The 14,613-nt window shown below is 46.9% G+C and overlaps 1 protein-coding gene across 1 annotated transcript in view; it reads left to right on the forward strand.

The window, feature by feature from the left end:
- Positions 1-91: 91 nt before the first annotated feature.
- NFKB2 (nuclear factor kappa B subunit 2) overlaps positions 92-14,613 on the forward strand; it is a 60,704-nt gene continuing 46,182 nt past the window's right edge. Inside the window, exons 1-3 of the mRNA XM_066600537.1 lie at positions 92-296; positions 10,504-10,582; positions 13,663-13,703. Coding sequence (XP_066456634.1) covers positions 264-296; positions 10,504-10,582; positions 13,663-13,703 — 153 coding nt within the window. The 5' untranslated portion in view covers positions 92-263. The remainder of the gene's footprint in view (positions 297-10,503; positions 10,583-13,662; positions 13,704-14,613) is intronic.

Consider the following 14,613-nt stretch of genomic DNA (forward strand, 5'->3'; position numbering starts at 1 on the left):
TACTACAAATATGCCCCCAGCAAGGGGCTCGGCGGCCGTCAGCTTCCTGGTGGGCGGGGCCGGCAGGGTCATGTGACGCGAGGTGACGTCACGCTGGTATTTTAGGGACTTTCCTGGGGCTGTGAACTTTCCTGGTCCTTCCCCGCCCGCCTGCTCGTCCGTCAGCCCGCCCGCTCGTCCGGTTTTCCCCTGTCGTTCTCCTCACACGCCGTCACACCGAGCTAAAGCCTCTGTCAGCCGCCTCATAGCACCGGCCGGACCTCATGGCTGTCTTTAAGATGGAGCCCTATGACCCTGTGAGTACTGGGGAGTTATGTATCCTTGTTGGGGTCACTTCTAGCAGGGGGTTGTGGGACTACAAGTCCCAGCAAGTTGTGGCACTACGGGTCCCAGCAAGTTGTGGGGCTTCACTTCCATGTATACACCCTGTCAGGGCTCGCTGGGGTCTCCTGACTGCTGCTTGCGCCATATTTCTTATCTATTCGCTTTTCACGTGCAGAATACTACGTATCGTCTATATACGGTTATGTTCGCGGGACTGAGACGCCGCGGAATTTCCGCATGGTGGTTGATTACCTGATTTCAAGACGGTTTACGTTTATGGTGGATTTCGTGGTGCTTTTCCCGGCTGTTTTTTTTTTTTTTTCTTTTACTTCCCTACGTTTTTTCCCTCTGCTCTATATTATCGCGTCGGTAAACTCTCCTGTGGAAATGCGCAGAAAACGCCGCTCGTACGTTGCAACTTTTTAAAATTCCGATCCGCAAACACAATTACGCAGCAGAGATTTTGCACCAGAGGAAAAATTACTAAAATGCATTCTCACACGAGCGGATCTGGATTGTGGATTCTCCTATCGCCGTCCGCACGGGCGATCCGCGGTAAAGTGCATTGAAGGGCGTGAATTTTCAAACCTTCCTTCACATTCAAAGAAATGAATGGCAGGTTCCGCAAGCGGAAGAAAGATCGCAGCATGCACTATTTTACCGCGCGGACCGCCAATGCAGGTGTGCGACACGCAGCCCACTCACGATTACCATTGTATACGGGGCTGCGGGGACTCGCGTCATTGTTAGGCCCCGGCGCAGGAAATACAAACAAAAAGCCCGGTAATGCTGAAACCTCATTGGTCAGCAGGATTTCGTATTTGAATTGATTTTCGTAAATCTCCCTCCGTGCGGCGCGTGTAACCTGTGACAATTGGCGCTATTTCACACGGGAGTATGCGTATTTCGTTCCGTGAATACGCAACGTATGTACAAGCTTCAGTGCGGACTATATGTATTCTAGGTATTAGTGTATCTTGACGCCACCGGAAGCAAGGGGTTTGACAGGAGAAACGCCCCTGTCACACCCCCAGCTCCCGATTGGCGCAAGGAAGGAAGGTTCTGGAAGCTGTGAAAGCTGTGCTTACCGGCTCTTCTACCTTGTCTGTGCCACTGTGGCCTCCGAAGTGTCATCCTTCCAGTCTGGCGTGGCACTAGCTTCCCTGCTCTCCTGAAGCACTGTTGCCAGGAGGGATCAGAGGCAGCGTGGCGCAGCGCTGCAGTGTCCCTGCTGTGCCTGCACGCCGTCACACAGTTACACCCCCCCCCCCCCGCTCTACCGCTGTGTCCTCCCTGCAGCCGAACGCCGGGGGAAGTAAAGCGCCTTCTGCGGCGCTTGAGGGCACTGTGCCGTCTGTCATGCCCACCCCGCTGTGCTGTTCTACACAGAGTGGGGTGGTGTCTTCTAACCCGGCGCCAGGGAACAGACGTTTTTTACGTGGCGCAAATGCGCATGGAACCCCGCTCTGCTCTTCAACACAGAGCACGGTGCTGTGTTCTTAAGCAGCGCCAGGGAAACGGCCTTTCAGGTGGCAGCCACAGCATGGTACATACATGTAAACAGCTGCAGGCACCCTTGCAAAGTTCAGTCTTCCACCTGCATCTTCACATTAGTGGGCTGCCAGGACCTGTAGGCAAGGCTGCAGCTCAGCCAATCAGCATCAGGGAGCGTCACCCCTCTGTCAATCTTGACTCAAACAGGACTTCCTGGTGGCATCAAGATGCACTAATACCTGTATTCTATGGGTAAATGACATGTATAGTCCCCCCTTCGGGTGCTTCCGGGGGTCTGCAGTAATCCGTGGAATGCTGGCAGTGCGGCGCTTGCTGTGACTCGCGTGACGCAGCGCTGCTATGTATACACACATTCTTACAGGATAGGCGACAAGTGTTTTATCACCGGGAATCTGACTGCTGGGGTCCACAAGACTGCGGACCCCGAGTCCACCAGGTGAATGCAGTGACCACCGCTACATTAAACCAGCTGCACACGGGCGGATCTGCATTGCGGAATCCAGAGCGGGCATCGGCCTCCGGATTCCGCAGCAAATACCGCCCATAGCATGCTATAGAAAAGCATTATGTTCCTGCCCACGAGCGGAAATCAACTGCGATTTTGTGCTTGCGGAGAAAAAAATCACATCATGCTGTATTTCTAGGCGGATTCCGTGTGGATGGCTTCCATTGAAGTCAATAATAGCCATCCGACCTACGGCCCTTCCGCAATGCTCATTGTTGAATCCACATCATTGACTAGCAACGACGCTGCATCATCTGTACTGCGCATGTGCCTCCGTGCAACAGCCGGCACATCCGCAGTTCAGAATAAGGACTGCGGATCGGTACAGGGGGTCACGGGCTGGCCACAGGGTCGGATCCCGCATGTAGCCTTACTTGTATGGGGCTGATTGAGATAAGAGTGCAGCTCCTGGTTGTCCTCATAGACTGTGAATAGTTACACATTGCTACCCCCAATCCAATCTCCCGGGGACTCGGGGGGAGTTGATCTAACAGCTGGACCCCCCTATACTGTGAAGAATTGGGTTTTGGTGGGATGACCACTTTAAAAGGAACTTGTCGCCACAGAGGTGGAGAATCATGGGTCTACAGTGCTGGACTGTCAGGGTGAGGATGGGCGAGTACCACGTCTTACTTGTTGTTGTTGAGAGGTTTAGTGTGGCTCCACACCTGAGATCGGGGTTCCTGCTCCGTTTGAGGAGCAGAAAAGGGGAATCCTCGAGGCCAAACGGCTCAGGATGGACCCGCAGAGTGCTGAATGGGCCCCCTGACTAGAACGCAGTCAGCTTGGTTTCTGCTCACCTGGCTGGCCTTTGGGCATTGGAAGAAGTACTGCATGCAGCGCTCTCTCTTCTGGTATTTATAGCCGATCTGCGGTGGATCCTCCGACCGGAGGGTTCCGCGCAGGTGTGGAGCCACCCTTAGGCCTTCCTCAGACAGGCATTAGCAAAAATGCTGTGCTTTTTTTTTCAATGCTGCGTTTTCTGAGGTTTCTGTAGCGTTTTGGCTTTGTTTTCAGTACAGCTGAAAATGCAGCCAAGAATGCAATACTCACCTAGCAGGCGCCGTCCGGGTCCCTCCCGCTACTCTCCGGCTCTGCAGGCTTGTTAGCACCAACAGAGCATCTGTTGCTGGTAACCGGGATTGAAGGCCCTGGCTCCAGCAAGATATTGCTCTGATTGGCTGAGCCAGTGCTCGACAACCAATCAGAGCCAGTGCTCAGTGCACCAATCACAGCCAGTCATTCCAGTGTTTGATGCACCAATCACAGCCATTCATTGAATGATAAAACATACTCTGCTCGAAAATCGCGGTGCTGAAATGCGCTGCGTTCGAGCGGCTGACAGCAGCTGTGTGAGCGGTCCCATTGAGAACAATAGGAGCGCTGTACCGTGATTAGCGTGGTGCTGAAAGCGTTGCACTTAGCGCTGTAAGAAGCGTTGCTGTTCTGATACACGTGTGCCATTTCAGTCCTGGGTATGTAGTTTAGTTGTGCAGTCTTATCATGCTGCCATTGGCTGCCGCTGCTGGGCGGAGTCTCAGCCACAAGCTGTTTGTTACATTGTAGCTCACACTTGGGCACCTTATTGGTGATCATTACTGTGGCAATATTTGTATTAAATGGGGGTTTCCAGCTTTATAGAAGGAAAGTTGTTAAAGGGGTTTTCCCACATCGCACGTACATGTCAATCCCTCGCTCACTGGGCTCTTCTCATATCTCCCATACAACAGCATGGAGAGTCCCTGCGAATGCCCAACTATACCGTAAACGAACAGCAGATCTCTTCCAAATTGTAAGGGGAAATTCCTGTTTTCAACCTCTTTCTGCTGTTTGTTCCTGTATTCTATCTGGAAGCTGACAACCAGCACAGGGGCTTGGGCCGGGTCACACCAACGGGGCAGATTCTGTGTGCTGATTTCCACTGTGGAAGACCTGCAATCCTTCGCTGAAAATAATTGCGCAGGACCGTGGATCGTGCGGTTTTCCGTGTATAGGAGAGTCCTCTGAACATATTTCACAATTGTAGCAAACTACATGAACGTTGACTGTTTTGAGCCACTGCTGTTTGTCCCCTGATCCATGTCACCCAGCCAATCGCAACCCTATTGTGCAGTAAAGGGGCGCAAGAACCCCAAACCTCCTCCTGCACATGAGGGGAGCGTTTCCTTATAGAGAAGTTTCTGGTTTGGTTTATACCCTTAGTTTTGTTGCAAGGTTGGACATTGACAGCCCGCATTCACAGCGTTCAGTGTGGCGTTTCAAACTCCGTGCTAAACTCTGTACATCTCTCCAATTGATTTCAATGGGGCCTCACAGACTAGCGTTGGAGTACACCGCGATTTATGAGCGCTATCTGCTGTATTTCGTGCTTTGTAACGCACCTCATCACCCATCACAATGGTGGGGTGCGTTAAAAACTCTGTTGAACGCTGTACAATGCATTCAAAAACGCAGTTTGAAATTGCTGTAAAACGCAGTGATTTTGAACACTGCGTTTCGCTAACACCTGTGTGAGAGCATCCTTCCAGGTAAGCTACCTTCCAACAGGTGGCGCTGCAGAGGCATTATTCTATCTCCTATTTGCATACTAAATTGTCCAAGAAAGCATCATATGGCCTGGTAAAATGCTGCGTTTTCTAAAGCGTTTGACGGGTTTTTACAACTGGTGATGAGGTGCATTAAAAAGCACTAAAAGAGCAGATAGCATGCAATTGCTAGTCTGCGAAACCCCATTGAAATCAATTGAGGTGTTTAGCGTGGCGTTCAAAAAGTGTGTGTGTGTGGTGGCTTTAGTTTCATTGCACCTACTTGGCACTGTCCAGAAGTCACTAGACCCCTGCTGACTTACATGAGGAATAACACCCTCTCTAGCTGTCAGACAGGACAGCTCCTGAGCTGAGCCCAAAGTGGCCATGGGACTTGCTGTAATGAAGTGTCCCGTACATGGCAGCATAGCTCTTTGTGGTGCACGGCAGAAGCAGCGGTGATATGAAGGACAGCAGGGTAATTGCAAAACTGTTAGTCACTGGATTTTTTGACTTAAATAACGTTTAACAGCACTTGCAAGGGTATTTTAATACAAAGCGTCAAATACGGTCACTTTTAAAATACTTTTCCTAATATACCGTGTTTCCCCAAAAATAAGGCACCCCCTGAAATTTGCAGAAGTCCCAAATATAAGCCCCCCCCCCCCCCCGATAGTAGGGCATAGTAAAGTGTGCAGGCAAGTCAAGAGGCCTGTCCCTTGCTGCCATTGCCGTTGTCTCCTGCCTCCAGATGTATAGGTAGATCTGCAGACAGTCTGCTGTTATCCTGTCCCTGCTGTGCTGTAAGAGTGTGCTGTTGTGAGCTCCCCTTGCTGGCTGGAAAAACCAATACTGTACGTTCTGTTCCTGCTGTACATGTCTGCTGTGATGAGCTCCCCCTGGTGGCCGGAAGCTGCAATACCATTCCTGCTTACAAGTGGTACAGGAACTTCTGTCTGCAGACAGGTACATTACTTTACAGCCCTTATTTTTTTATGGCTCTGTGTGTGAGTCAGGCAACCTGTGTGTGATTCTTCAGGCTGGGTTCTCACAGAGCGTATTTCCAGCGGAAATCTCAACAGTTTGGCCACAGCGATAAACAGCGAGATTTCCGCCGGGAAAGCGCTGCTTCAAAACCCACGGCACACAGCCGCTTGTTTTGAAGCGACCTGGCTGCACGCTTTTCCTTTTCTGTGGCCGGTGAATCCTCACCACAACACCGGCTTCTCCCAGCTTTGCCGTGACAGATTTGCTGTCCCATGTGGACGATATTTCTGAGAAATTTCGTCCACAAAGCGGGCCAATTGAGGGATTAGCGGCCACAGACGGATTTGCCGTGGCGAAATAAGACACCCCCTGAAAATAAGACTAAGCGCATATTTGGGAGCAAAAATTAATATAAGACTCGTCTTATTTTGGGGGAAACAGGGTAGTTCTGTAATATCTGAGCAAGTATACTGCTTGAGTTAGTCACAACGGAATTACGCAGCAGTACTGAGCAGTATAGCTATGGATACAGCTATGGGATGTGATAAAACACTTACTAGCACCCGCAGCATCTCTCTACCTCTATCTCCCTCTAGTAGCACCTTCTTTTCCATAGACTTCTATGGAGTGCAACTGTAACCCCATCTGTCTGTATGGGTTTTAGCAGTAAATTTGGAGAGAGTGAACTGGGCAATGGAGAGGAGGAGATGCGGCTGGTGAGTGGAGCAAGAAGCGGTTTTCTGTAACAAAATCTATTCTAAAAGTTCTGGCCTTCGCTTGTAAAGTTTACTCTTTAAGGGGCTCATCTCTCACTATAGTAAGGTGTATGCTTGCTGTCAGTGAAGGAATAGATTACAAAAACTTTGTGTTCTAAAATAAGTAGGCTTTATTACTAGGGATGAGCGAGCGTACTCGGAAAAGCACTACTCGCTCGAGTAATTTGCTTTATCCGAGTATCGCTGTGCTCGGGTCTGAAGATTCGGGTGCCGGCGGGGAGCTGCAGGGGAGAGCGGGGAGGAACGGAGGTAAGATCTTTCTCTCCCGCCCGCTCTCCCCTGCTCCCCGCTGCGACTCACTTGTCAGCCGCAGCGGCACCCGAATCTTCAGGGACGAGCACTGCGATACTCGGATAAAGCAAATTACTCGAGCGAGTAGTGCTTTTCCGAGTACGCTCGCTCATCTCTATTTATTACCATAAAACCTGAAATCCCTTTAAGATCTTGGAAGCCCAGGTGGCGTTGATCTGCACCACAGCTACTTGTGTGTTCTTATACAACCATGCATATACTCTAATAAGAGTCTGTAAGCACCAAGCTTTACCTCTGCAAGGGATCTCCAAGACTGTTGGTTAATGTAGAACAAAAATAGAATTAAAGGGACCCTGTCACATCACCACAAGCACCATAAACTAAGATATGGTGCTTTTAGGGGACATGATTGGGAGCCGGGTGATGTATTTGCTATATTCACCCGCTATACAAGTTTATGGAAGAAACACTCGTAAGGGACTCTGAAAAGAGTCAGACCTTCTAGCACCGTGCAAGTGACTCCGCTCTTTAAAGGGTGATGGTGTTGGAGTGCGGGAGTAGATGAGTATAAAAAATGCCTCACCCGGCTCCCTATCACCTCCCATAACAGCACCATAACTTAGTTTATCCTGCTGTGGGAACGTGACAGAGTCCCTTTAAGGCTATGTTCACATCCGAGTTCGGAGGCTGCATCACAGATCAGGCATGAAATACCGTAAGAAAATGTTCTGCATGCAGGACTTCTTCGACCGATGAAATGCTCAGCTGAAACAGACAGATTCCATTCTGGTCAGTGGGGTCAATTCAGCACCATTCTGTTCCGATAGAACTGATCCCTTTGGCCAGGCGATTCCTCTTTCGTGTTCCCATAACTGGGCAGAAAAAGGGTAACCCCCTCACAGATGTAAACATGGCCTTAGTAGTATAGATTAGGACACCGATGCTCGGATTATATACATGTTCACAATAATCCTGGTTTGGTGAGTTTATAGCGGATTGAACTCTATGCAGGCTGCAAAAGAAAAGGCAGAAGCAGTTCTAACCCTCTTCTGTCTTCTCAGATTGCGGGAGCTTTAATTTGCGCTGTATATTTACAGTGGCACGGGTGTAAAACCTAGGACCAAATGCCGTATGTAACTAATCACGTTAAAAAGTCTAATATCTACCAGATTTAGTTTCTCCATGGCCCTGGCATATGAATGTGTGCTGAAAGCTCTGGCAGTGACCTGCGCATGTGCTGAACCATGTGCAAACCAAAAAGGCAGGACTGTAAGCTGTTATGGCATCTAACAATCCATTTAATCCCTTCCCATTGAAGCCAGTTTTAGTTTTCGTGTTTTTTTCATCCCTATCTTCCATGAGCCAAAACTTTTTAAAAAGTAGTTTTTTCAGCATTCATTTCGCAGTATAAATGACACGCTTTATTATGTGGGTCGGTGCGATTTAGGGTGATGTGAAATTTATGTAGTTTTACTATTTTACAAAACAAAGAACTTTAAAATAAAGTGTAAACTTTCTTTGTCTCGCTCTATTCTGAGATCCGTAACACTTTTTTTTTACATTTGTGTTGCTCATGCTCAGGCCAGCTGTGGTTTTTATTGGTACTGTTTTGGCATACATCCAACGAACAATTTATCTAATTTTTTGGTAGAGATGAGGTGACCAAAAAAGTAGCAATTCTGGCTTTATTTTTGTGCTTTTACTTTTATTACATAGTTATATCAATGTATGTTTCTTATTATTTAGATATTTTGAATGATGAGTAAAGGTGTTTTTACCCCACTAGCTGGCTCAATCACTGGTATTGCAGTGTGTTATGTGTCATAAGGCATTACAGCTACTCTGCACCCCACAATCTCATCCCACCCATTTACATTCATTTTCATGAATTATTGTCCATGATACGGACAAGAATAGGCTATATGATGAGTTTCTTTTTTTTTTCACGCAGACCACCAATCCATTAGAAAAACTGTATTCTGCATAGATCCCCATAGGCTATAATGGGTGCTTTTACTGTCCGTGAATTACCATGGACAGCACACGGACCCGAGCATGCTACTCCCAGAGGTGTAAGTCAAATGTTGGGTAAGGGTTAAATAGGAGAGTTCCCCACTGTTGTGCACAAAACTGCTGTGTGAAATCCCTAATGTATGGCCAGATTTAATCCTGAAATGGATTTTCATTTCTCTCAGTTAGTGAGGATCCACAAGGTCACTTAAAGTATGCAGAACTGTAGCAATATATATGAAGTGGTGGCCTGCTTGCCCCCATTCCCAGTAAACAGGCCGTTGGTTCATAGATGAACGACACAGCGACAAACCAACAATCACTTCATGGTCTGCATGAAAGATCCGATCAGCAATTATCACTGGGCGTACTTTCACTGCATGCACAATTATCATGCAAACCACTGGATCCACTTGATAATCATGCAGTGTAAAAAGGGCTTTTAAAAAGGAGAGAAAGTTGTTCTATAGGCGGAGCTGCCCGAGATCGTTTCTGGCCGCTCGCCTCCATTCACAGTACAGGAGTCGTTCATAGATTGAGCAACTCCTGTGTAGGCCTCATGTTCACGACACGCGGGGATTCCGCTCACAGATTTCCGCAGCAGAAGACCTTTGAGTCAGTGTGGAAATGATTTTTAAATGCTTGCTGGCGACCACGGATTCAGTATTTTTATTTATTTTACTTTCCGCGCGGATGTACGTGGATGTACTGCAGTTCGTCCGTGCAGAAAAAAACGCATCCCCAGAGTGACTGCCCCCCCCGCTTGTCTTCTGCATCCAGCTGTTCTCTGCTTGGAACGCCTGGCTGTTATTCAGCTGAGCGCTCCGAGTGGAGGATGCAGAAGACAAGCAGGGCCGCTTGTCCTCTGCATCCAGCTGTTCTCTGCTCAGAGCACCCGACTGTTATACAACCAAGCGCTCTGAGCAGGGGATGACGAATACAGCTCTGTTCTTCATGCCCCGCCTGTCTTCAGGAAGCGTCATACAGCTGAAACAATAATATCAGCTTTATCCCGCTGTGAATTCCTGATGGCTGATCTTTCAGCACGCTGAAAGCCTACAATCAGTGACGGGAGAACGAAAACTGCACGATGTCAGTGCAGTTAGATAAAACGATTATCGCTCAAAAGATGCCTTTGAGTGATATTTGAGCAAAAGTCGCTGTCTAAATCAGCCTTTCGTGTTTTTCCCCTGGCGATTCCTGTAATTCAGCCAGACTTATGCAATCCTCTGTGAATCACAGCTACAAAACAAAATCTAGTTGTTTCCTGTTGGCGGTGCCGTACATGGGGATCTTGGGGAACTCCTCAGAGGAATAATCGTCAGCAGAGCTGCCTTGTGTTTTTTGTTTGTTTGTTTGTTTTGAGAATCAATGTTGTATCGTTTCTTGTTACTAGCCACTAAAAGTGCAAAGTTAGCAAGTGGAATGAGCAAGTTAAAATTTTTTTTTTAAAGTTCCTGTTAATAAACTGTCTAATGTTGCACAAAAGCGATAAGTATTGTAAGCGCAAACGGTTAACGTATGGGGCGCAGGAATGAAACTGCAGCATAAGGAGGTTTTTCTAATTAATTTCTGAACTTATTCTGTGCTTTTATCTCTTCCCAAACAGGTTATTCACAATGGCGATCCTAACGAAAATGGTTTCAACTATTCACTTTTAATAGACCATGGATCTGATTCAGATATTCGTAAGTGTAAACCGGGAAACTGTAATGTTCTAAAATTGACATACCTGTAGATATTGCTTATTGTGGATGTCCTCTTTATTGACTCCTATCCTGTTTAGGCTTTATGCCCCTCAGTATATTACCCGTCTGTACAATCTGCAAGTTGTGCAGTGCCATAATATTGGGCCTGGCTGTAGTGCATTAATCCTCCAGTGTAGCATACATGTGTTTTGTTCCCCCCCCCCCCTCAGGCGGATTAATGCGGGGGAATATCTGTGATACATTGCACCATGCTGCAGCACACAGTTCCTGCACTTCTTATGGTAACTGTACAGTCCTGGACTCCCAACTGATACATTGTTGCAGATTGGCAAAGAGAATTGTGCAGCCGCTACTTTTTTTTTCTACACTAAATACATGAAAACAAACTTTCTGATACAGCACTGTAAGCCTGGGTTCACACAGGGCGGATTTGCTGCGGTTTTGCCGCAGATTGCCGTTGCATATCCGCACTGCGGCAAAACCGCAGCATTTGCAGTGCAATGCAGCACAAATGAGATTTGCAAAAAAGCTGTTCTCACAGGGCGGATTTTTTCCGCACAGCCGCAGTGCGGAAATGCAATTGCGGCATGTTTTTCAAAGATGCAGCATGTCCATTCTTCTGTCTTTTCCGCAGCGCTTTTTTGTCCATAGACCTCTATGGACGCAGCCAAAACCACACCAAAATACGCGGCAAAAAGTAACGCTGCGGGAAAAAACTCTTGCGGATTTTTCAGCAAGAAAATCCGCAAGCCAAAATTAACCTTTGAAGCGGTTTTGACGCAGAAGCATTTCTTCTGCGGCAAAACCGCAACGGAAAAACCGCCCTGTGTGAACCCAGTCTAAGGGGTTGTCAGTTAGTTCACTTCTATGTAAATAGGCTGCCCATATGTTAAAATAGCAAGAGACTATACTCTCTTGGCTCCTCACTGTGTCCTGCACTGTAGTCACCACCCTCCCGTATGATGTTTTTTGGTTTACAGGCTGTTGCAGCCATTGACAGAGCTCGGTGATCAAGCGTTGAGTTCAGGATAGGTCATCAAAATCAGATCAGTGGAGGTCTGCAGCTCGAAAAAAAACCCCACGATCAGCTGCTTGAAGTGAGTGCAGCAGCCGCTTCAGTGCTTACCAAGCACAGGGCCGTTCATTCTGTAGTGGCTTTGCCCCAAATAGCAGCTCAATCCCATTCACTTAAATGCCACTGAGCTTCTCTCAGGCCATGTGAGTGATGAACGTGATGACACATGGCTGAGAAGAGGCTGCCGTACTCATTCACTGCACTGCAGCCTTTTCAAACGACTGACCAATGGGGTTCCCTAGCAGGGGAACCATACTGATCTAACATTATTGATGATGGTTTATCATGATCATAGCCCCCTTTTTAAATATGAAAAATTACATGGATTACTTCCCCGAAATTGTACGGTCTGTATCTGGTTCCAAGATGGCAGATTAGAGAGAGAACATGGTTTGGGTCTCCTTCATACATAATTTTTAAAGGGAATCTTTCAGCTACTTGGCTCATAAGCTAAGCTTCTAAGGCTTAAAGTAGGTGACTTCCTGGGGTGTAATTTTTACTTGAGTCTCCGACTTTTCTTGGCTTCAGCTGTCAGACCCTTCACTGAACACTCTTGATGGACTAAATAGTGCGTACATGGAATTAGAGGACTACCTAGCTTGTGCCGAGGCCAATGAAGCTCATGCATATTCGTATATGTACAGCACACACACTCTTCCCCCCCCCTCCCCCCCCCCCCCCCCCCCCTACAGATAGTGACATGCTGATGGGCAGAACTTCTGTATTAGGGCTGGTTTAGACACAAGGATTCTCGCTCAAAAATCTCTCTAAGCCATCTTTTGAGTGATTATCGTTGGGTCTAACAGCATTGACATCGTGCAGTTTTCGTTAACGAGTCGCTGATCGTTCTCCTTCAGCATGCTAAAAAAGAATGATCAGCCTTATCAGGAGTTCACAGCGGGATACCGCTGACACTATTGTTTCAGCTTGGTATCCTGCTCCGTGAACACAGCCGGGGTACGAAGAACACAGTGCTCCAGCTGTGTTCTGTATACTCCGCACAAAGCGCACAGCTATATACCAGCTGAGCACTCTGTGAAAAGGACAGCTGGTTGTAGAAGACAAGCTGCCCTGCTTGTCTTCTGTATACCCTGCTCAAAGCGCTCAGCTGTATACCAGTTATGTGCTCCGTGAACACAGCAGGAGTATACAGAAGGCAGCGCCCCAGCTGTCTTCTGTATACCCCGCTCGGAGCGCAAAGTGATCGCTCAAAACTGTTAGTCAAACTGCCGTTTGAGGGATCACCTTGCCCTGTAAATGCACGCAACGATTATTGCTGAAAAGATGTCTTTTGAGCAACTTTTGATTGAGAATCGTTGTCTAAACCAGGCATTACTGTGCATAGAGACGGACCTGAAGGCCTTATCCGCATCTGCAGGCAAGGGGGAATGTGCATCTATATGAACATACATGAGCTGCACTCTTGTCCAGCCCTGCAAAGCATCAAAAGTAACATTTGCCAAAACCAGAAAACCAATTTGTATAGCAACAGACCACTGAAATCAGCATGTCTGTTTCTATACCCTGCTACAAAAAGTCCTAGCAGCTCAGAGGACCTGGCAGGTTTAATTTAAAGGAACAGGACCATTCACATGGGTGTATTTTCAGTCCTATATTCATTCCATATATATACATTTTTACTGACCTGGATGCAAAGGAAATTAGTATAATCAGTAGTGCTTTTGATGTGCGTTTAAGAAAAAAAAACCCCAATGTCTTATTTTTGATACATATTCATGGGCCACTTTTTTTGGCGCACTTTTTTTTTTTTTTTTTTTTTTCTGAGGGGTTTGACAAAACTCACATCACTTGGACTGCCTTTTGCACCAGAAACGCGCACACACATTGAAAATAGTGCATTTCTCTTCGACCAAAATCTCATATTGATGCAAGTGTATTTGCTTGCAAGTATTTGTTTTGTGGTGTTAAAGAAGAAGAAAAACAAATATTAGTATCATTTATTTGACTTTTTGTGTCATTACAGAAACTGGTCCATATTTGGCAATCATTGAACAACCCAAACAGGCAAGTGCATTATGTGTCTAAGATAAAGGGTGTTAATTTTTTTTCAAATTTATTAATGTACAAATTGTTTATATTCTGTTTTACTTACTAATATACTGTCCCTTACTGGGATGTAAGCCGGTCTCACATGCAGTCACGTGACTTGTGTTTCTCCTGCTGGTGTGACAACCATGGGTTTGGTGTACGGGGACGTCTCTGCCCTCTCCCCTGCCTGTAGCACAGGACACATCACAGGCCTCTTAGGTTCCTTTCATGCTACATTTTTCTGAATGTTTGGTGTATGTGCCAGGAAAGATCCTGGCACATATGTTAAATGTACCTATAGGCTCCTCGTATACTGACAGAGGCCAAAAGCATATTGCAAAAAGACAATCAAATGAGAACAATTTAAATAGTTTAAAACAACTAATATAACAAGTGATTTCTCCAAACTCAACACAAGATGACACTTATAATGCCTACTGTAGTCTCCCAATCATTCAGCCCCTTCAGCTGAATCCGTCATAAGATTTGCATATCGAGTACGGTCACAAGCACAGCTGATGCAACTAGTAAAGCACAGCTAGTAAAGCCCTAGCCCTAGATAAAACGCATCAAATACTGGACTGGCCAGAGCTTTGACTGCAACATGTGATTTGAATGTTGGAAATATAGCGCAGGCTCCTTAACACAGGACGGTTTACACAGGGAGATGCAGCGGCAGACCAACAATGATTTTTATGGTCTGCATGAAAGATCTGATCAGCGATTTATCGCTGATCTTTAACTGCATACATTTACACGGCCCAATTATCGTTTGAACCGCTTGATCTAACAAGCAGTTTGCACAACAATCGTGCTATGTAAAAGTGGCTTAAGTCAAGAGTATGGTCCTAAAGGTTAAGAGAAGAGACCATTACCCTGCACAAAC

Source organism: Eleutherodactylus coqui, chromosome 4 (assembly GCF_035609145.1).
Source record: "Eleutherodactylus coqui strain aEleCoq1 chromosome 4, aEleCoq1.hap1, whole genome shotgun sequence".
Lineage (NCBI taxonomy): Eukaryota > Metazoa > Chordata > Amphibia > Anura > Eleutherodactylidae > Eleutherodactylus > Eleutherodactylus coqui.